This window comes from Neolamprologus multifasciatus, chromosome 12, assembly GCF_963576455.1.
Source record: "Neolamprologus multifasciatus chromosome 12, fNeoMul1.2, whole genome shotgun sequence".
In the NCBI taxonomy this organism is placed as follows: Eukaryota; Metazoa; Chordata; class Actinopteri; order Cichliformes; family Cichlidae; genus Neolamprologus; species Neolamprologus multifasciatus.
Genome location: NC_140450.1, coordinates 36,428,270 through 36,452,908, shown reverse-complemented (window position 1 = coordinate 36,452,908; position 24,639 = coordinate 36,428,270). Strand labels below are relative to the sequence as shown.

At 40.1% G+C, this 24,639-nt stretch overlaps 1 protein-coding gene across 1 annotated transcript in view; it reads left to right on the top strand.

Annotated features, from left to right (window-relative positions):
- The first annotated feature begins 777 nt into the window (after window positions 1–777).
- apba1a (amyloid beta (A4) precursor protein-binding, family A, member 1a) overlaps window positions 778–24,639 on the top strand; it is a 43,927-nt gene continuing 20,065 nt past the window's right edge. The window contains exons 1-5 of the mRNA XM_085180115.1: window positions 778–893; window positions 5,320–6,919; window positions 18,954–19,052; window positions 19,131–19,170; window positions 23,023–23,168. Of these exons, the coding sequence (XP_085036241.1) occupies window positions 5,396–6,919; window positions 18,954–19,052; window positions 19,131–19,170; window positions 23,023–23,168 (1,809 nt within the window). The 5' untranslated portion in view covers window positions 778–893; window positions 5,320–5,395. The remainder of the gene's footprint in view (window positions 894–5,319; window positions 6,920–18,953; window positions 19,053–19,130; window positions 19,171–23,022; window positions 23,169–24,639) is intronic.

The following is a 24,639-nucleotide window of genomic DNA, read 5'->3' as shown; positions in this document are numbered from 1 at the left end:
GGTTCACAAAAATGTCACAAAGTATATCAGCAAACATAAACACCCATCAGCACCTAAGAAGAAGCAGCAGACATCAGTGTTATGAAGTCTGTCGGTCTTACAGTTGTAGTGTTACAGCTGAGTCACAGAGAACACACAAGAGCAGAGTGACAAAGAGGCGCAGCATCTTTGATTAAATATATATATTAAATATTATATATTATAATATTATTATTATATTATATATATATTATGTATATATTTATATATACATAATATATATATAATATATATATATATAATATATATTTTTATATATTTTTATATATTTTATATTTTATATATATAATAATATATATATTATATATATATAAATATATATTTATATTATATATTTATATATATATATATTTATTATATATTTATATAAATATTATATAAATATAATATTATATTATATATTTATATAAATATATATATATATTTATAAACATTTATATATATATATATATATATATATATTTATATATATATAAATATATATATAAATATATATATATTTATATATATATTTATAATATATATATAAATAAATATATATTTATATAAATATATAATATAATATTATATTTATATTAGATTTTTTTTTTTTTTTTTCATGTATATTTTATATTGAGCGGTGTGACTATATGAAGCTTTTTCACCCAGACATTGTTCTCTTTTAAAAACGCATAAACTTCGTTATTTGTGGTGCTTTATGTGACGGTGTCGGTGAGCGGAAGGAGGTGCTGAACGGCTGCGGAGCACACGCGCGCGCACACACACACGCGCGCACCGCTACAGGGAAGATGGAGGACGGTGTGGCCGCAGCGCAGAGGACCTGCATCCTTTAGCAACATCACTCCTGTGAGCAGGTTCGTGTTCAGTACCAGGCTGTTCGCTGTGGGCCTGACCCACCGAGCGAGATGCGGACAAAGCAAACGTCTCCGGGCTGGGCTGTCGTCATCATCATCATCATCATTATTGTTGTTATTGTTGTTCTGTGGAGCTTCGCTACGCGGTCTGTTCACTGAGGAGTGGCTCGACGGGAAACTGCGCTCGTAGATGAAACGTCAAACCAGGATTCAGAGTGAAGGAAAATCCGACACGGCAGCGTCTTTGTGAGGCTGTGTGTCGGATCCACGCAGAGCGGACATGAATAAATCGGCACATAGAGGCCCTGTTGTCTCCAGGTGCAGAGCCACGGCGGGGCTAACCAGTCCACCCAGCTCGGTGCGACGGGTAGATGGTTTCTCGATGCTTCTTATTGCTGCTTCATTCAAAGCAGGACTTCAGCTGAGCTTTTGTAAAAGCAGCTGAAATCAAACAGATGTTTTGCTGATGTGGGTGTTGACAGGAAAGCTGCTGGTTGTGCAGAAAATTCAGAAAACCTGGATGAAATTGGAAAATTTGGGTAGTTTCATTCCTCCTGAAGGTGACTCCTACAAACACAGGAACGACTGTAGCGTTTTAGACAAAGATAAAGTGATGTTGGAAATATTAAAGTACAATAGTCCGCACACACGGAGCCACGTGTGCGTGGCTGTCTGTGCGTGAGGAGGAAATCTGAGGCCAGCTCAGGGTGGCTCATGCTCCCAAACACAAATCTCATAACAAATAAGTCACAGTGTCAAATCTTTATGTAAGACAAAGTTCCCACAGGACTGTGCAGCGCTGAGAATAATGCTTCTCATCATTAACAGTGTACAGGCGCTTGTAGTTTGAAGTGTTTCTGTATCATTTTGTCCGTCGCTCACAGTGTTGAGGAGGAATTTCAGCTTACTTCACACTGTTGTTTCAGTTTGTTGAGCTTTGCAGTCATGCGTTTATGCACGATGTGTGCATTGATCTGAAATCTGGACGTAGGCCTGTCGCAACACTTGATTCTTTTATTTCCAGATCTTCTGTTGCAGATTTTGCTGCTGTGTTTAGCGTCTTTGACCCGATTTGGGCCAAACTTTAGCTGCTGAATAGACGATCTCTTATCTGATCATACTTTGGTATTGATCATATTCACTATTGATCATATTCACTCAGTGACCCCAAATCATCACCCCTCCCCACCGTGCTCGACAGCTGCTATGAGGTTTTTGTTGAGCAGTCTCATTGTGGTCAGATGTCTCAGTCTTGTCCAAGGAACATCGTTCCAGATGTTTTTGGTTTGTCCAGATGCAGCTTTGCACCTAAACCTGCCACGTTCTTAGAGAGGAAAAGCTTTGCCATGGCAACCGTTCCAGATCAGACACGTTCAGTCTTTGTGCTGCGGTGAACTTTAGCATTTAACATGCTAACAGAGGTCTCTTTATCTTTATCTCAGTATCTTTGAAAACACATTTTTAAAATGTAGATCCTAGTCGTTAAAGAACAGAGCAAAAGGCTCATAGAGGCCACTGTACATGTTTAAAACACACACACTGCTGATTATTAGAAGATCTGCCATAAATGTAATCAGAAAATAAACAGTATGTGTATTTGTCCACCCGAGTTATACGTGTTCGTTTCAGCGTTCATGAAGACAAGAAGTTAAAAACTAATATTTAACATAAGCAACATAACAAGCAGACCAAATGTATAATGAAACCTCATTAAGTCCTGTGTATACGTGTTTTTATAGCTGGATTAGCAGAAGGTTGAGCCAAGAGGGGGATGGAGAAGAAATGAAGAAATGAATGCTAAATAAAATGGAAATAGTCGCGTCGTTCCCATTAGAGGAGTCTGGGGCAACGCTGGGATGCCAACAGTGTTATCGTGAGAAATAATCTCCAGATCTTTTTAATCCATTTCCAAAAGTATAGTGGTTTCTTGCTGATCGCAGCACTGGGGTTGTTCCAGGTCGGGGTGCATATGAAAGCTACTGAAGGAGTGTTGGTGAAATTTCCACGGCTGTGGATCATATTGTTAATGATTTCAAACAAGGATGCTGTTTGATGGCCTGAGCAGGAATGCTGCTTCTGAAAAGTCTTTACAAACTCTAACAATGTATTTTTGTTTCTGTATAGTTTTATTCATGCGTTCCTTTTTTAAATATTGGGATTTTGACTACATGGACACTGGTGAGTGCGTCCACTGTGGAAGTTACTCATTTATACTTAATGATGTGAAATTCAGTTCGGCCAGGCTTTATAGCTTATGTCTCAGTGGGTAACGTGACAGGTAAGGCAGTCACAGTATTAGAATTTCAAACTTAGGAAAATACTCTTTAAAATAGTTTTCGTTACCATGGGGAAGATTTCGAGTGGCTTCTCTTATATTTAAAATAACCACACTATGGAGGGACAAGCGTCTGTTTTTACGCGTGCTTTCGTTACCAACAACGACGGTAAAACCATCGCGTGGCTCCACCGTCCACTTGTTTATTTTCCTCATAAACTTTCACAATAAAGCTCAAAATCCCATTGAGACTTTTCAAAATAAGCGGAAATGATCAACATTATTGTCTAACATCTAATTTCTGAATATGCATCAAACAGATGACCTCCAATAAAAACACGAGGTAAATGGCGCTTACAGTCGACACCCAGCTGAAAACACATGAGTCGAGTTGCCTGAGATTCTCTGAGTTTACAGGAAATAAACTATTTTGAGATTTATATCGTTATCGGGATTAGAAATGTCATATTGGGATATGAGATTGTGGTCATATCACACAGACGTACCAGCTACAGAACGTCTTGTACTTTTCTGTTTTTGGTGTTGGATTCTTTTCAGCATTCAGATTACCAGAGGAAAAGACTCGTGGTGTATTCAATTCAATTCAATTCAATTCAATTTTATTTATATAGCGCCAAATCACAACAAAAGTCGCCTCAAGGCGCTTCATAGATACAGAGAAAAGCCCAACAATCATATGACCCCCTATGAGCAGCACTTTGGCGACAGTGGGAAGGAAAAACTCCCTTTTAACAGGAAGAAACCTCCAGCAGAACCAGGCTCAGGGAGGGGCGGGGCCATCTGCTGTGATTGGTTGGGGTGAGAGAAGGAAGACAGGATAAAGACATGCTGTGGAAGAGAGACAGAGATTAATAACAGATATGATTCAATACAGAGAGGTCTGTTAATACATAGTGAGTGAGAAAGGTGACTGGAAAGGAAAAACTCAATGCATCATGGGAATCCCCCGGCAGCCTACATCTATTGCAGCATAACTAAGGGAGGATTCAGGGTCACCTGGTCCAGCCCTAACTATATGCTTTAGCAAAAAGGAAAGTTTGAAGCCTAATCTTGAAAGTAGAGATAGTGTCTGTCTCCTGAATCCAAACTGGAAGCTGGTTCCACAGAAGAGGGGCCTGAAAACTGAAGGCTCTGCCTCCCATTCTACTTTAAATACTCTAGGAACAACAAGTAGGCCTGCAGAGCGAGAGCGAAGTGCTCTAATAGGGTGATATGGTACTACAAGGTCATTAAGATAAGATGGGGCCTGATTATTTAAGACCTTGTATGTGAGGAGCAGGATTTTGAATTCTGGATTTAACAGGAAGCCAAAACAGGAGAAATCTGCTCTCTTTCTAGTCCCTGTCAGGACTCTTGCTGCAGCATTTTGGATTAACTGAAGGCTTTTCAGTGAGTTTTTTGGACATCCTGATAATAATGAATTACAGTCGTCCAGCCTGGAAGTAATAAATGCATGAACTAGTTTTTCAGCGTCACTCTGAGACAGGATATTTCTAACTTTAGAGATGTTGCACAAATGGAAGAACGCAGTCTTACATATTTGTTTAATATGTGCGTTGGCTCTGATATTTGTGAAATAAAGGTTTAAAAGAAGCTGTGGTCAGACATACAATGTGCTTTTACTCATGTCACACCTTTTTAGTTTAAGTGGCTTCATTATATTTATATTATGTAATTATTATAATTTTATATAATTATTGATTGTTTTTATTCTATTGGGTTTTAAGGCTCTTTGATGAAAGGTGGTATTGATAGAACACATGCTTACTGTTACAGGATCACGTTTTGACTGCTAATATTTGCAGTTTAGCTCCTTTTAGTTCCTTCAAACTGTTACAGTGACTGAAACAGCCAAAGCAAACAGAGTACGGTATTGTTACCTGTTAGATGAGGCGCTATTCAATCCTTCTCTTTCAGAGATAAGCGGATACCCACACAGAGTATTAGTCTGTACAGATTCAAGAGAGAAAAGTGTTGGCTTAATAAAAGTGTGAATCTTCAGCTTGTCAGTTACTGTTTTTGTCCTCGCCGTATCACTTCCAGCAAGAACGAGGATCAGACACATATTTCACTCATATTGTTACATTTTTGTTTACTCACACTTTCTTTCTTTCTGTTTACCCGTTGCAGTCGTTCCCAGCAGCCTTCGCTCTGTTGATGATGGACTCCTAAGCTTCTCTGACACCACGTTACCAACCAGACAGCCATGAACCCCCAAAAGACAGAGTTTGTTCAGGACGTTACGGAGGCGTTGGATGGTCCTTCTCGCCATCAACACCACACCAGCCTGTCCCATAACCACAGCAACCAGGACAAGCGCTACAGATGCTGTGAGACTTCAGCTGGTGTCACGGCAGAAATGGCCAGCGGTGCAAATGCTGAAAGCAGAGTTGGGATGCTACAGCAGGAGCAAGACGCGGAGCTGCAACGTGGAGATCAGTCTTCTAAGCCCCAAGAGATCCAGCCCATTCCCCGACCTGCTGTGGCACGTTATCGCAGACAGGGCGACAGCGAGGCCCGGCTCAGGACTCAGCAGCAGAGGAACAGGATGAAGCAGCAGAGGGAGGCAGAGAGAGCGCAGCAGGAACAGGAACAGCACGCTAAGATGAGCAAGGAAGCTGAGCGTGAGAGGGAGGATTCGATGCTGGCCCGCTCAGCAAGCACCGAGAGCGGCTTCCACACCCATACTGACCGTGCAGAGGGAGACGACATCCCAGTGATGATGTCTCTGGAGCCTGAGGCCCAGCGAGAGTCCGAGGACGATGCAAACAGCTACAGCCTCCCGCTGCGGCCCGAGGCAGAGGAGTACGCTGAAAGTGCCGAGGCTGAACAGCAGCATCTGCATTCACATCCCAACTATGCTCTTCAGTTCCTAATGCTGCCGCGTGAATCCTTACTTAATATCCAGAATTCCCAAAGAGAAGAGAAAGCAGAGGAGACACTGAATGGTGGCTACTCCAACTGTGTCTACGCCCAATCCTACAGCCAATCGGGGGCGAGGACCGGTGTCTCATCCAGTCAGGACTCGGAAAGTTTAGATGCTGGACTTGAAGCGTACTCTGAGCCATACGACACGTATTCGCTCTCCGAGCATGTGTACGAGGAAATATGTGACGCTCCAACCTCAGTGTCAACTTCTGCAAGTGTGGCAAACGATAGAGAGTCTCGACAGCAGGCGGCGGCCGGCTTGCAGCTGTTGCAGAGCGGGGCAGGAAAAGGCGATTACCATCAGCAGGAGGCCGTGGGCTCGCGTCTGCGGCACTACGATGAACGTTCAGACGGTGAGTCAGACAGTCCAGAGAAGGAGGCAGAGTTCGCTCCGTATCCTCGTGTTGACAGCTGCGACCAAGAAGACGATGCTGATAGCAGTGTTAATGGGGCTAAAAAAGGCTCACAAAGCTTTGATCCTGCTGCAAAAGATCCCACAGACAAAGAAGAAAAACGCCAACCGGACAAACTCTCTCACAAAAGCAACAAGACTGCCAGTCGAGGGAAGTCGGCCAAGCAGCAGGCCGAGACTTCTGTGAAGGAGCCGGTGAGGAACAGTGTGGAGAAGAGGGATGCTATATCTTTAGCCATCAAAGACATTAAGGAGGCCATAGAGGAGGTGAAGAACAGAACAGTCAGATCTCCGTACACACCTGACGAGCCAAAGGAACCCATTTGGGTGATGAGGCAGGACTTAAGCCCCACTGCTGAATGTGACCTGCCGACATCACTTGGGGCCGATGTAAGTACAAAAGCTCTGACTGTCATTCATCAAGTTATATTGTCCAGTATTAACTGTTCTTTGGATATGAATGAAGCTCTGTGCCGATCAGTGGTGCGTTTGAGTAATCTGGGTCTCTCACTGAGCGTGCTCCTGTGACCGGCCAGCACGTCATGGAGTGGGTGGGAGGTTTTGTCCTTATGTTGGACAACACACGCCTCAGTGACACCACCCTAAAGACCTCCATCCCCATGACATTACTGGCTGTTGCCATTTGCGAGCCTCAGCCTGCTGCCCCAGCATGTAACCACATAGAGGAAACTAATGCACAAAACGATGATCAAATTTAATTCAGTTTTATTTATACAGCACCAAATCACAACAGTCGCCTCAAGGTGCTTTATGTTGTAATGTAGACCTTACAATAATACAACAATCATATGACCCCCTATTAGGGGTGGGGGAAAAATGGATACTGTGTAGCATGGTGATATTTTGTTTGCTAACAATGTATGGATACAGGGACAGCAGAAATCGATACTTTGTTACAAAAAGGTTTTTGTGCTCTGACTTCAGAGCATGTTGATCCTTTTTCTGAGCAAGAATCCTGACATTCCTTCACTGTCCAAATGTGTTTAATAAACATGACAGTTTACTTATTTTAATTTAAGACATGTTTTATTTTAATTAAGTTTAAAACTTTTTTATTTAATGTAAAATTATATTTAGTTTTCATTTACTTTCAAATTCTTCAGTTGCTGAAGGGGCTGCATAGTTTTCATAAACTGCATAGTTCAGAATAGCTATAATTGTACCAGATGGTTGATTCAGTTAAGTTGGACTAGACTGTAATACAAACCGTTCAGTTTGTCAACAATCAAACTGAAATGAGAGAAAGACTGAGTGTGAGACTTTGATATTAGAGAAAATTAATATTGATAAAGTTTACCTTTATGTACAGAATCTGAATATCGCAAAATATTTTAAAAATTGCAATAATATCGTATCGTGCGTTAAGTATTGTGATAATATCGTATCGTGGGATGTTTGGTGATTCCCACCTCTACCCCCTATGAGCAGCACTTTGGCGACAGTGGGAAGGAAAAACTCCCTTTTAACAGGAAGAAACCTCCGGCAGGCTCAGGGAGGGGCGGGGCCATCTGCTGACAATTTTATCAAAGAATAAAAACAAGATGAAAATATTCTGGAGAGACGAGATCCAATCAAAACGAATTAAGTTGTGTAGAAAAGTGGTCGAAAGCTGCATCCCATTCTGCCTGTTTCCTCCTCGGGGGAGCGCCGTAGACACGGGGACACGTTCCACATTTGAAGGGGAACCAGATGCTTTTTAAACGGTCTTGAGCAAAACTCACCAGTAAAATCACAACAAGCCTTTAGACTTTATGTTTTAGTCAAGTTTCAGTTTTATTCACAGCACGAGTTACCTGCAGGTGCTTTAGATTTAGTCTTCTACACTCTGATGATTTAGTCATTTAAATGCTCAAATTATGACTCTGAATCAAAACTTGGGCTAATAAACATGACATGAAATGATGTAAACACTTTTATGATTAAATCTTTATAGTCAGTGACACAAACACAGGCATGATATGTGCGGGAAATGTTTTTGTAAATGTCATAAAACAAAAGCTGTGATATAAAAATGTGTGCATGGGTGTAGTGGGCGAGAATAGAGTCCCTGTTTTAGATGTGTCATTGCATAATGACGTTTATAAGTTGAAAATGTTATGAAAATGTCAGCTGCTGATTGAAATGAATTGAATGGTCACATGTTTAGTTTGGAACAAATAAGCCGCACAATCTCCAAAGACAGAAGCAATGATTTTATGAGCTTTAAACTATTTGTAATCAAATGTTGGTGAAGGTGGACGAGCGCTCCAGCACTGAGGGAATTGTTTCCCTGTCGGACATCCTTCAGGCTCTGGTGCTCAGTCAGTCAGTTACCTGTAAGGAGGAGGTGGTGTAAGGCTGAGTCAGGCTGAAGCCCCCAGAAACCCCTGAAACACTAATAAAGAGCTCGACTGCTGAGTGGACTCCTGCACTGAAGATTGTTCTTCTTTGTTTATCAACACTGATCAGCTGCAACATTAACTCCATTGGGGAAGTAAATATTGAGTGCAGTGTGCTGTAATAGATTCTGTTAAAACGATCATAGATAAAGTGTTTGGACTTTTTTGCACGTTATCGCTGTGCGAGGTGTAATTCAGAGAAGCATGAGAAACGTGTGGTCATCATGCCGTGCATGCCTGTCCTTGTGCAGACTTGGGTAGTGTTGAGACTGGTTCACAGCTGCAGGAAAAAAGTGCCAAAGATGCTCAGCGAGTCGTGTTCAGATGAGTGGTGGCTATAGCGTCTAACATCCACTCCACACTTAACTGCAGACCAGCCAAACGTCCTCAGGAACAGTTCAGTAAACAGCTTCCAAACTTCCCAGATCCCAGTTTAATCAGTGACCCAGTCCACCAGGGTCTGATGATGCCAGATAGAACAGGACACCCATAGGTGCTGTCTCCACTCTCCAGTGCACTGCAGCTGTTTTGGTTGTGTGACAGAGACCTGCTGACAGCATTGTGTTGGTGGTTCTTGTGTTGTGGTTGATTCCAGTTAACGCAGATAAACCTTATTACCGTCTCTGTCTGTGGAAAGTGTGGAAACGTCCACAGAAAGAGACGGTAATAAGGTTTATCTGCGTTCTAGTTGGTTTGGCTTCAGTTTCAGGTCGTGCAGTTACAATCAGACATCACGTGATGCCATTAAAGAAAGTGATGGCCAGTGTCCGATGTTTACTGGGGGCTTTATTTTCATGTGCTGTACGGGGTCAACGTGTACTGCAAATGTGCAGGCAAGAGAAACGACACTTTACTGTTTCTATTTGTCTGGCTGCAGAACAATAAAGAGACACTGAAGCAGTTTTACATAGAAAACTAACGTCTGGAAACAGGAAGTCCAGAGTAAGAAGGAGGTGATGGCAGCAGTGAGGAGGGTGATGGCTCAGGGATTCCCATGATGCACTGTTTCTCCTTCTGTCCCTTTTTCACTCACCACGTGTTCATACATCAATCTGCATTTAATTCTGAGTTATTATTCATCTCTGGCTCTCGTCCAGCATGTCTTTAGCCCCGCCTCCCTCCCTCAGCCTGGTTCTGCTGGAGGTTTCTTCCTGTTCAAAGGGAGTTTTTCATTCCCACTGTCGCCAAAGGGCTTGATCTTTATTACTGTAGGGTCTTTACCTTACAACATCAAAGGCTTTGAGGTGACTGTTGTAATTTGGTACATAAAGAAAATAAAATTGAGTTGAATCAGTGAGGCGGTGGGCGGAGTTTGAATCTGCAGGACCAAGTGTGTCCAAATGAATTAAAGAACTCATTCATTCATTGCAAATGGGAAATATCCCATAATAATGACAAATACTACAGTTTCTTTGAGTACACTTTTTAAATATTCAGTTTGGTGTAATCTTCAAATATCTGGTTGATCTAGAGTTTGCCAAAGTGTGCCAGTGTTTTTGGAGATGTTCCCACTGGTGTAACAGCCGCCTTCCTGCTGACAGCAGCACATCATTGCTGACCCTCACCACTTAAACACAAGACATGTGACCTAGTGTGTTGTTGCTGTTCGTAGATATACAAAAGACTGATGTGTATCCTGCCCAGATATAATGAAAAGATCTATTTTTAAAAATATATTTATTTATTCTTCTGTTTTCTAAACATGAGCTCTCTGTTATAAACTTCTAATAAGTCTATTAGAATAAAATCAGATTAACCTTTGATTTGTGTGTCTGTGTGTGTGTGTGTGTGTGTGTGTGTGTGTCTGTGTGTCTGTGTGCGTGTGTGTGTGTCTGTGTGTGTGTGTGTGTGTCTGTGTGTCTGTGTGCGTGTGTGTCTGTGTGTCTGTGTGCGTGTGTGTGTGTGTGTGTGTGTGTGTGTGTCTGTGTGCGTGTGTGTGTGTGTGTGTGTGTGTCTGTGTGTGTGTGTGTGTGTGTGTGTTTATTAACCGAGACGATGTTGGTGGTTTTAATCATGTAGTCGTCTCACTGTAAAGCTTAATGCTGTGTAAAATTAATTAATATGAATGAATATTCATTGACCTTTGGTCCTGATAAAATATTATCAGATCTGGTCAGCTGTGTACAAACACACTCTTGACTTCCATGTGTGTGTTTTGGATTATCCCAAACATGAGATACTGGTTCAGAGTGATGCTCGATGAACCAGTTCGTGCGTCAGGTTGGTCTAAAATCTCCTGAAACCCTTCAGTCAATCTAAATGCTGCAGTGACAGCACTGACACAGCGTCTTTAATAGTGCACCAACAAACACCACTCAGGAGCTCAGCCACGCTTTTATGGCAGAACCAATCAAACATGGATCACAAGACTTTGGACTTTCATTGACTGAACCTGCGTTTTGATGTCTTTTATGCAGAGCTGGGCGATAGAATGATAACGATAGGTATTGCGAAATAACTTCTTCTCGATAGAAAAGTTAAAGTATTGTGATAGACCTCACCGCTCTTGTCCTCTTAAAAAAGAAGAACAGCCAATCCAAATTAAGTAGCGCAGAGCCGAACCAATCACAGCCGCAGCGTCACGTCACGTGACTTGTTACGTGCGGCACAAGTGCCAAGCCGCACATGTGTATTTGTTTGGAAAGCAGCCAGCCGCCGTGCCGCCCGGGTAATGGAGGAAATGAGTGCGCCGACTAGAGAAAGATCAACCGAGAGCATGAGCGAAGGTTACCGAAGAGAAAACAGATGATGGTTCCAACGCCGGAGAGATTGTCGAACGGAAGAGCCACAGAAGCTCCGTAGTGTGAAGGTATTTCTGCTATTTCAAGTCTGACAAAAACAGAGTAGCCGCACTGTAAATGTGCCGAAAGCAAGTCTGGAAATCCAATAAAGCGGTTCATGCTCAGTCTCTGACTGGAAGTGCTAATCCGTCATCCGGCTTTTGTCGACTAAAGTAACTGTTAAACTGTTTGAAAAGCTCAGCTATACAACAAGGAGAGATTGAGAATTTCCTTTTAGTTCTCAGTTTATTTGATATTGACAAAAGTTAGTCAATTTTGTTCTTCTGTAAAACAAACTAAGATTTATTTTTAGAATTAATATTTTGTTTCTAAGTGGAATTGACAATTTAGTCTGTTTTGTTTGTTCTGTTTTGAAACTTAAACGCTTTAGCGGCTGCCTTTTGTGTAGTTTGCAATATTTGCCTTTATTTATCTGAAAAAGTCTCATGTTCTTAAGTACATCTACCCTGTTGAACTTATTATGGGAAATAAATATTTAAATCAAAACAAGCTGCTGATTATTTCACATTTTACTTGTGAGCAACGGCACATTTAAATCTTACAAATATGGTTATTTGGCTAATATCATGATATATATCACGATATATATCGTTATATCGTTATCGCCTGAAATGAAAAAAATATATATCGTGATATATATTTTTTTATATATTTTTATATATTTATATTTTATATTATATATAAAATATATTAAATAAAATATATTATATATATTTATATTTATCTATATATATTTTTTTATATATATATAGATATATATCGATATATATATCGATATATATCACGTGATATATATCGTGATATATATCGTGATATATATCGATATATATCACGATATATATCGTTATATCGTTATCGCCTGAAATGAAAAAAATATATATCGTGATATATATTTTTTTATATATTTTTATATATTTATATTTTATATTATATATAAAATATATTAAATAAAATATATTATATATATTTATATTTATCTATATATATTTTTATATATATATATAGATATATATCGATATATATATCACGATATATATATCGATATATATCACGTGATATATATCGTGATATATATCGTGATATATATCGATATATATCACGATATATATCGTCATATTGTTATCGCCTGAAATGAAAAAAATATATATCGTGATATATATTTTTTTATATATTTTTATATATTTATATTTTATATTATATATAAAATATATTAAATAAAATATATTATATATATTTATATTTATCTATATATATTTTTTTATATATATATAGATATATATCGATATATATATCACGATATATATATCGATATATATCACGTGATATATATCGTGATATATATCGATATATATCACGATATATATCGTTATATCGTTATCGCCTGAAATGAAAAAAATATATATCGTGATATATATTTTTTTATATATTTTTATATATTTATATTTTATATTATATATAAAATATATTAAATAAAATATATTATATATATTTATATTTATCTATATATTTTTTTTTATATATATATCGATATATATATCACGATATATATATCGATATATATCACGTGATATATATCGTGATATATATCGTGATATATATTGATATATATCACGATATATATATATCGTGATATATCACGTGATATATATCGTGATATATATCATGATATATATCGTTATATCGTTATCGCCTGAAATGAAAAAAACATATCGTGATATGAAAAAATCTCATATCGCCCAGCTCTACTTTTATGTCTTTTTCACAAGAGCACTTGTAGTTTTATGAAGAATTTGATTTTTCATGGAGTCTTCCTGCTACTGCCGACACATTACTCTGTAAATCCTGAGCCTGGAGAATAACCTAAAAGGGTCAACATGTAAATATACACATCCAAACATAACCACCATCGTCCTCCTCTGTGTCAGTGTACATGACAGATCTGTGTGTGTCCTGTGTTCAAGAGAGAGAGAGTAATTTTAAGTGTTTGGTAATTATTATTCTATAAATGCATTGATTAACAATATTTACACGTGGCGTACTAACAGTACCCTAATCTTTTACAGCACTTAAAACTCCTCGTGTTTTGGTAGATAAGCATCTGAGGTTGAGCAGTTTGGAGTTTGAAAGGCAAAACTCAGATGTTAAACATCAGGCAGGAGAGAAAGGAAGAGGCTGGTGTAACAGAGCAGCATGCGAGGAAACAAGTGGGATGGAGGAAGAGGATCTGGAAGAAGAAGAAGATGCAGCTGTATTGCTAATGTCGATGAATCCAAACATGATTTTAATCTACATAAAACGATCAGGTGTAGTGATTGTGTTCTCTGCTTCTGCCATTCCTGTTGAAATTACTTATTTATGGTGGGTTAGAGTGAGAAAGGTAAGACGGGCTAAATAATTCAGTGTGGATCGAGTTGCAGCGTGACCGCAGCTGTTTCCCTATAAAGTCAATGTTTGATCGCACTAATGTTTTAAATGTCACCTTTTCAAATTCCACAACAACAATTATGTTGGAGTAAAGTTTGGTGACTGGCACGAACACGACGTCATTACTGATCCATAGATACTCTCGCAGCGTTGATCCCATGATGTATCCTGATATCCCGGTGAAACCCGACCGCCTGTCGGTCTGTCTGATAGAGCTTTGCACGCACCCACACGACGACACTCTGCACGCTCGTTCATCTGAGCAACTTCACCACAATTAGTTCTTTTACTGAGAGTCATGGAAAACTTTTGGATGTATCAGGAAGAAAAGTTTGAGGAGGAACAAGCGAAGCAGAAACATGATCAGGATGAGGTATGTGTTTGTTGAGTTTCACTTGGTGGAAAAATCTCAGAGTATTTCTGATGGAAACATTTGTATTTTCTGTGAACACATGCAGGACACGAGAGCATTAATGTTCATTCCAGTGTTTGTCTCCAATATTTTCATTTTAAATAATGAAATTATTTAATACATACAGGTATTGAGTGTCTAACAAAAATGTACTGATTCATAATGTTAGTGAACACAGACCCAGCAAGCATCCTGTGAAAACAAAAAGAGGATTGAACACCAGAGAAAGTTGTTTTAACAGTGTTCAGATTTAAAAGTCAAATCTCTTAGGGAGGCATCTGAAGGTGAATATTTCCTAAATTTAATGTGCACTACTGTGAAAAGCATTTGTATCCTTCATGATTTGTTACCTTTTTTGCTTAATTGTATTATGTAATGTTTCAAATCATCAAACAAATGTTAATATTAGTCAAAATAATCAATTTTAAGTGGTGATTTATTCATTTAATCAAACCTACCTGGGCCTGTGTGAAAAACAAATGTTCTAATACAAACCCAATGCCCCCCCCTCCACAAATGCTTGTCTCACAAGAGATTTTGGTGATGCAGTTATTCTCAACAACCCTGCAGTGTGGCTGAGTTTAAACTAATTTATGTTGCTAGGTTTAAGGGAATTTACTCCTTCAACAGTTTTCCCTTAAAAAATAAAATCCTCATTTAAAAATTTTGCATTTATTGTGTTATTTGTGTGATGATCTAAAGCTTGAAGTGTGATAAATATGCAAAAACTCATGAATGAGGCAAATCACTGTAGGTGTGAATAAACAAGAAGACTAAACAAATGAATCTATTAAACTCAATAAGATATTGTGATTTTAAAACTCACTGAAATATGTAAAAATATACAGAAGTTACACAGAATAATAATTTTACATAATCTTGCGTTGCCACCGAGACGCCAGCATGACCACTGCCATGATAAATGCCATAACTGCAATTCCCAGGTGCTGCCAGGCGGTGGTGCTGTTCTCAGCTGTCAGAATTCTGTATAAATGATCATCATACTCCAAATATACTGGAGTTTTAAGTTCGCGTGCCTTTCCAGGCGGTTCTGAATAAAGAAGACGGTGGTGAGAGAGTATTCGTTGTAACAGTTTCACTGCCACTGCTCACAGCGACATCTAAGCTTGCACTTCACTCCAGATCAGCTTAAACATCTAAAGGGAAAAGGAAGTGGAATGATCACTCCATTCAGCCAAGAAGACCGAGTGTACGGGATCCTGAGCTAGCTGACCAGCAGGAGAGGAGCAGCCCATGAAGGCAGTCCTGCTGTGGACTATGAATGCTGCTCTGTCCCAGGACTTTCTGGCCTTGACGAGGCAGCAACTGAAAACATTTAGTTAAAAGAAAAAACAGAAGCATTAAGATAAAAGATGCAGGAACTCAAAATTCAGTCGGATTTGCTGGATCTGATGATAGAGTCTACTCAGTGTCAGCCAGTACACCCGAGCTAGCGAGACACGTTTAACCCAACTCACCTGTGATATTACTCTGTGATGTGTGACCATCACTTTGTGTTTTGGGGGCAGTTTGAGCTGAGTCTGTCCACACACCTCGTTCACACATCAAGACAAAACTGCTGAGAAGGAACAAAATGTATCTGCTGTCCATGCAGCACACATGCAGCTTTTCTTACTGCATAATTATTATTTGTGCATTAACATTTTTGAAAAGAAACTACGTGTCAAAAGATATGAATTCAACTTTTTACTGCGATTTTGAACAACACAAAATGTCATATCTGTGTCTATTTTTTATTTATTACTTACATTTATTAGTTTTTTATAAACTTCTTGTCCGAGCGTCTCTTTTATCCTGATCAGAGTCATTGTGCCTCCATGATGAGCTCTTGTGTGTTTCTATGAATAAGAAACGAACAACTGAAGGGTTTTGAAGATGTACATGAAGTGTGCTTTTAATTCTAATGGATTCTATTTTTTTATTTTTTTCAATTCAATTCAATGCAGTTTTATTTATATAGCGCCAAATCACAACAGAAGTCGCCTCAAGGCGCTTCATAGATACAGAGAAAAACCCAACAATCATATGACCCCCTATGAGCAGCACTTTGGCGACAGTGGGAAGGAAAAACTCCCTTTTAACAGGAAGAAACCTCCGGCAGAACCAGACTCAGGGAGGGGCGGGGCCATCTGCTGTGATTGGTTGGGGTGAGAGAAGGAAGACAGGATAAAGACATGCTGTGGAAGAGAGACAGAGGTTAATAACAGATATGATTCAATACAGAGAGGTCTGTTAATACATAGTGAGTGAGAAAGGTGACTGGAAAGGAAAAACTCAATGCATCATGGGAATCCCCGGCAGCCTACGTCTATTGCAGCATAACTAAGGGAGGATTCAGGGTCACCTGGTCCAGCCCTAACTATATGCTTTAGCAAAAAGGATTCATTTTTATTTAATGAATACTGTTAACCTGCTTCAATGTGAATTCTGAACCTGCATTTTTTGAATTTCCTGTGAATCACTTTAAGTTTTGGGTTTTTTCTGCCGATACTCTTTGATGGTGATACCAACACAGACTCCCTGACAGTTAAGATGAAGGTTCGAGTCCCTGACTTTCAGCAACCAACACTAACTGGTGACATTTGAACGATCGGCCAGAGAAAAAGAAAATGTATTAACGGATTATCTTTAAAACCTAAGGAAGAAATAATCCACACATACTAACTGTGAGAATAAAAAAGGTGGTGAAGAAAAAATACTGAGATTTAATGATGATTTCATGAAGTGCTCAGAGACTCCATGCCGTCTCTCGCTCTCTTCTCTGTCCCCTCACACCCGATCAGTAGTGTCAGATGACCGCCCCTTGTTGAGCCTGGTTTCATCCTGTTTCTGCTGTAACAAAACTAATTTCCCACGTGTGGGTAGGGATGGGTATCGTTTAGGTTTTATCTGATACCGGTGCCAAACCGGTACTTTTGAAACGGTGCCGGTGCTCAAACCGGTGCTTAAAGAATGGGAACACAAACTTTGTCCAAAAACCTCTCATGTTCAGCTGTTTTTTTTGTAAAAAGATAACAATGTTAGCCTTTTCTGCAGCTATAGGGCATATATGGTATCACTCTTGGCTGGAAGCAGCTTAAACAATGGAAAAAACACAAACTTTGTCCAAAAACCTCTCATGTTTAACTGTTTTTTTTGTAAAAAGATAACAATGTTAGCCTTTTCTGCAGCTATAGGGCATATATGGTATCACTCTTGGCTGGAAGCAGCTTAAACAATGGAAAAAACACAAAATTGGTCCAAAAAACCTCTCATGTTCAGCTGTTTTTTTGTAAAAAGATAACAATGTTAGCCTTTTCTGCAGCTATGGGGCATATATGGTATCACTCTTGGCTGGAAGCAGCTTAAACAATGGAAAAAACACAAACTTTGTCCAAAAACCTCTCATGTTTAACTGTTTTCCACTTTTTCTTTGGTCATTTTAGCCTTTTTGTCCAGGGTGAAGGGAGTATCTGCCATCAAACAAGAAGACAGCTGCATGTAACTACGACGGTGTTTGCTAGTTCACCTTACATGCATTAATGTAATAACGTGGTTAGCCTACTCAACGTAAATTACACACGAACAACATGAAGCTACTCACGCAGAGAAGAACGGCTGCTGCTGCATCATCATCCTCATCATTCCTGCTACACTGGCAGGGCTAGGGGCCAGGACTCTCCTCTTCGGGTTTTTGGGGGATGTTGCTAACTCCAGGTCCGATAACAGGCACCACACCTGCAGTAGATGTGCTCGGTGTGAGGTCTCGCAGCAAGCTATCAAATACGGCGCATTTCTCAGCTTTTAAAAAAATGCTATGCGTCGCCAGGTGTTTCATCAGATTTGAGGTGTTACCTCCTTTGACAGTATCACAGTATCAGCTTAAAGCACTTGTTGCAGGCTGCTGAGTTTGCATCTTTTGCTGTGAAGTACAGCCAGACTTTGACCGCTTCGCCTTGGACATTTTTAATCTGTAGCTCTGCTCTAAAAGAACGTACGTACCTGGACCCGCCTACTATCCTTGGAAACGTAAAATGATTGGCTAGAATCTAAAGTGTGTCACATCTCAAGGGAAAAAGCACCGAAATGTGCGCTGCTTTTCGGTCTGGTTACTACCGTTTATGTCAGAGCGATACCGGTACCCATCCCTACATGTGGGACTAATAAAGCTTATCTTATCTTAAAAGGGAGTTTTTCTTTCCCACTGCCAAATTCTTGCTCATAGGGGTGTGACTGGTCAGATTTCTTTATTGAACTGTAGGCTCTTTACCTTACAATGCAAAGTTAGCACTGTAAATAAGACTGAATGTTGTTCTGGAACAGTGTCCTACATAGTAAGAAATCACAGATCTGCATTAAAATGTGTTTGTTATCGTGCTTGTTTTCAGTCTCCTGGTTCAGCCTCACCTTCTCCACCAGGAGCAGAGTCCTCCAGTCAGCACCTGCTACAGCACGACAGCTTTGAAACCTCTCCCACCAGTAAAGAGGTGAAGTCAACACTGGATTACTCGTTCAGTACTCACACAGTTAACATTATTAACATACTTTTGTCTTTTCATTTACAGTCCAGGAGAAGCCTTGCGTCCTTTCCCACATATGTAGAAGGTGAGTTTCAAATCGCCCACAATCCACGATATGAGATCTTTTCATATGTCAGTCATTAATGGCCCAGACTGAGTCTGATCTGTTTGTTAACACTATGGGATATGACCACAGATACAAACAAAGAAATGATCTTTCTCTGAGGGACTCCTTTAGTGTCAGGGGGAGGAGCTCAGTTGTAAGGTATTCCAGCTGGGCATGTCCTACTGGGAGGAGCCCCCAGCGTAGACTCAGGACATGCTGGACAGATGTGCTGGTAACAGAGGGAGTAAGAGGGAGGTCTTCTTAGGCTGTTGCCTCAGCAACCTGATTTCAGATAAGCAGAAGAAAATGTCTGGATTATTTATTGTGTTGTTGTTTAACTTTCATTGAAGTGGTTGTCATGAATTTTCCACGACATAATGCACAGCACAACATCTTGTGCAGTAACGTGCCATATTTAACGCCTGCACAGTTAAGCAGCATCATTCATCACTGAAGAATGATTCATGGTTTGAAATGCCTTCATTAGTTTTTGATATTGTCCATTAAATGGTTCGTACATTTAACTCAGTATCTGAGTGTTTCTTAGTTTAGACTAGCTGGTCAGCACCACGTCACCCTGTGTGACATTCACACGGTGCGATGCTGAGCCACTCTGTCCTTCCTGCTCTGTGATCTTTCACACAGATCAACTGGAGCAAAATTCAACCATTAAACTCATTTCAACACAACAATGCATTTTCCTGTTTGTATACATTTGCACGCTGTAGCTCAGTCACACATGAATATCAGGCGTCTTTATAATTCCAACCTGACGTCTCAGTCACACAGGGATACTTTCACAGTGCGCTCTGTATTATTTCCTGTTTAAATCAGACACGTCAGAGTCTCACATCTCTGTCTTTTACTCCCACACACACACAGAACACATCAGTCATAACTCAAACGACATTGTATTATTCATCATATTGATCTGTTTATTCATGACTTTGATTAGAATCAAGCTTGATTAACTATTAAATAACATGCAGATAAACTCTGTTTTAACATCAGTTTAACCAAAAACCTGGATGTTAAGTGCTTTTATTCCACTTATGGGCAAAGATGAGTCAAACTCTTTGACACCACAGGGAAAAGACCAAAAGTTAAAATGCTTTGTTTTCCCGTTTTTAATAAAAATGACAACAATACTGTCACAAATAATTTGTGTTAGGTGTGAAAGTGAGAGAAGCCAAAGTGCAGGACCAGTCCAAAATTTCAAAAGTCGGTAAAACAAAGGATAAAATCATCAGTGTGTGAAGGCAAAAGGCGTCTCTGGGAAAACTCTGGTGGTTGAAAACTTTTAGAAGATCCCTATTTTCAGATTCCTGTCCATTTCTAACACACTTCAATAACAGTGTCATCCAAGTATTTCTGGATGTGGCAGGATTACGAATTGTACTTGGAGTCTGCTGTATACAAGGCGAAAAGGAATTTTCAAGGACGTCCTTGAAAAATTAAAAACATTACTCTTATATATTCAATTAAATTTATTAATAAAGCGCCAGATCACAGCAGCAGTCGCCTCAAGGCTGTATCATTGTAATAATTGGGGGCGCGGCATGAAAAGAAAAAAGAACTGGACACTGCTAGCATCATGGACAGGTTTTTGACGGGGCGCCCACACAAACACAAAGCAGGAGATGAAGCATCACTGAATATGTTTCCAAACCAACTTCCTTCCACACCAAAGACTAGAAAATATGGTGAAGCATGTCTTCCCTTTGGTTTCACCTGCACAAGTGCCGAGGTAGGTCTCCCTGCAGGATTGGTTTTCGCTGGGCTGTTTAAATCACAGACAAACAGGATCCCACAGCTGTTTATGTTTTTAAACCTATTTTGCACAGAGAGACATTTTTTGAAAAATGTATTGATAGCAATGTTGAATATTATTACACAGGAAAAACAACTACAGGTAAAACAATCACAGCGTGACGCCTCTGCCTTTGTAAACAGAGGGACAGTAACTGCGTGTAAAACCTGCAGACAGTCAGATTAACAGTATTTTGTCTCCATTCTGCAATTCATCTCATGTAAACAATAACGTGGTCACAGCGTGACGTGATAAAAGCACATGATACCTTTGATGTTGCATGACGAACTCTGTATTCCTCGTCCACACAGAAACGCAAAAAAGTTTTAAAAAATCTCAGTTTTCAGTGATTCGAAACGCCGTTTACGTGGACGAAACAGCTGCGCTTTCAAAAATACCCGTGTAGGTGTGGACGTAACATAACAGAGTTAGTAGTTTATTTCATTACTACCTGTAATTTATTGCAGATTACCTGTATTTGCTTAATTGTTTACTAAATGTTTGAGGTGTGAAATAAACCGCAATGGAGCAAAATAAGGGTGTGTGTGGTTGGAGGATGTGCTTGCGTGGTGGTGGTGGTGGTGGTGGTGGTGGGGGGGGGGCGTGAACATTGTTCTTGTAAAACAAAGGGGGGCCCAGCAAAAACAGTTTGGAGCCACTGGTCTATGCCATGTACCGACACAGCAGCTACATGAACTCTGCTCCCACAGAGGTCGATGATGATGTCACATACTGGATACTGTTGCAGTGATGAGGAAACAAATACACACAATGAGTCTGTTCTCTACAACATTTAGCAGCAATGACTTTAAATATTTGTCTGTAGGACTTTACGACACGGTTACATAATTGTGGATCTGTAGTTCAGTGTAGTTTGCTGGCATGTGCTTGTGAACAGTTCTTGAGTTGAGGTCAGGACTTTGCCGGCCTATAGCAGCACCTTTTCTTCATCAGCTGTTCGCTGACCCCGCTCTGGTCAAGCATCAGCTATTGGACAGATTGTTTCCCGTCTGATTCAGTACACAGAGGAGTTCATGGATGACTTAGTGACTGCAAGCTGCAGAGTTCCTATGGCTACAAATCCCAATCACCACTGTGGCTGCAGTTAGTGTGAGTGTATGCTCTGATGTGCTGTGTGTGGCTTTGCTAGCTGTGACCAAACATTTCCACTTTGGTTTGTTCAGCTCTGAGCTTCAGAGCCCCAAACTGTCAAAAGTTCTATTTTTAATGATGGGGTCACACCTGCTGTTGATCATTTAATCACGTGCGCGTCATCATCACCACCTTGCTGTACCCGGTTCATTCCTATGGAAGCAGTGAGGGTGCTTCATGTTTCCTCAGGACTTTAATCCTATAAAAAGTCAAACTCAGCCTGAGGAGAAGCTGTTCCTATCTGAAGGAAAATCACTTGTGTGTGTGTTCAATTCAGTTTTATTTATATAGCGCCAAATCACAACAAAAGTCGCCTCAAGGCGCTTCATAGATACAGAGAAAAGCCCAACAATCATATGACCCCCTATGAGCAGCACTTTGGCGACAGTGGAAGGAAAAACTCCCTTTTAACAGGAAGAAACCTCCAGCAGAACCAGGCTCAGGGAGGGGCGGGGCCATCTGCTGTGATTGGTTGGGGTGAGAGAAGGAAGACAGGATAAAGACATGCTGTGGAAGAGAGACAGAGGTTAATAACAGATATGATTCAACACAGAGAGGTCTGTTAATACATAGTGAGTGAGAAAGGTGACTGGAAAGGAAAAACTCAATGCATCATGGGAATCCCCCGGCAGCCTACGTCTATTGCAGCATAACTAAGGGAGGATTCAGGGTCACCTGGTCCAGCCCTAACTATATGCTTTAGCAAAAAGGAAAGTTTGAAGCCTAATCTTGAAAGTAGAGATAGTGTCTGTCTCCCGAATCCAAACTGGATTTTCCATCAAGTCCAACCTTTCGTACCACAGACTGCATTTTTGATATCTCGTGTGTGTGTGTGTGTTGTAGTGAATCTGAACTCTGTGTTACTCCAGTTCCAGGTCCCTGTGACCCAGATGACCTGATTGATGGAATCATCTTTGCAGCCAACTACCTTGGCTCCACTCAGCTGCTGTCAGATAAAACACCGTCGAAGAACATCCGGATGATGCAGGCACAGGAAGCTGTCAGTCGGGTTAAGGTAAAAACACACATAGTTCAGACTCAGACGCACTGTAGTGTGAAGTTGTCTGCACAGAGTCCCAGACTCAGTAATTCAGTGTCTGTGTATATAAACCAGCCAAAACATCAAAACCACGAGTAACATTGTATCGACCTCGCTTCTGCTCCAGAACAACTCTGATGACTTGCAGTTATTTATAGTTCAAAACTTCAGCATGAGAAAAAAATTAATTTCCTATGTGCAGAATTTACTGCGTCCACTTTCCACGAGCACAACAAAGGCACCGTGCACATGAAAGTGTTGCATCGCAAGCATTGCAGCAGCTCCAAACCCCTGCATGCAACTCTTTAGTCTCAACGTCCAGTTTGTGCAAATTAAATGACTTTTGACTGTTTGAAGGGCAGAGTTGTTCATTTACAAACACTCACAGTGTTCATAGAGAGACCAGCAAGAATAACATCCAGCAGTGAAAATATCATTCCCTGTTTTGATAAACAGTGAAATATTTTTATAATTTATCTGTATTTGAATAACGAAATCACTATGAAAGCTGATCAGTAATTTATTGTCATTTTGAAAGTTTGGGCTCAGTCATTTAAAACTATGTTCTAATAACACGAGACCCAACGTGAATGTGGGCAGCACCGAGCAGGACGATGCAGTGTTGACTGAAGCCTGTGTCTGGGTGCATGCTCAATGTCTCAGGTAAGTAGATCCCAAAAAGTTGATTGTGTTCATCTGGACCTTTGGGTGCTGTTGATGGGGAACCAGGAGGACCCAAACTGCATTAAATCAGGCTTCTTAGACAACCGATGGCTGGACCTACAACAAGCACTATTTTGAAAAGTAAAATATATAATCTGCCTTCATGAGTTCCAGTATTAAGCATCGTAACTGCTTTATAATAATAAAGCTTTAACTTAGCCTCATGGGAATTAAAAAATAACTTATCCCATGTAAACTGATACCTATTTGGATCAGTACATATAGAAAATACTACACTTTCTGTCAGGGCAGGAAGGGGATAAAAAACCTACAACATGTTATACTTATAACTTATATTAAATTATGGAATCACAACAGAAAATGTGTTAAATATCAGAATCTGAAATCTGTCAGACAGAAAAGATTTAAGCCCAAATAACTGAATCTGTGCAGATTCTGTTACCTCGGGGGTCCAGAGCCAGTCAGGGGAAAATCAGTCTCTGGAAAAGCCAGTTTTTTAACAGCAGAAACAGACTTTACGAAAGCAGACTGGAACATTAACTGTATGTGTTATTATATTCCTGGGCTCTGAAGGAGCAGGAGAAACTCCTCTACAATCATGGAGCCAGAAAATGTGGCCTCGGAAGAAATTGATGATTTCTAACTTTATAAAACCGACAGCAGAGTTTACAGACTCAGGAATGACTGACACACGGTTATTAAGTCCCGGCTCAGAAGGAGCAGAATGAACAGTCTTTTTGATTCTCCACATCTGGTGATGACT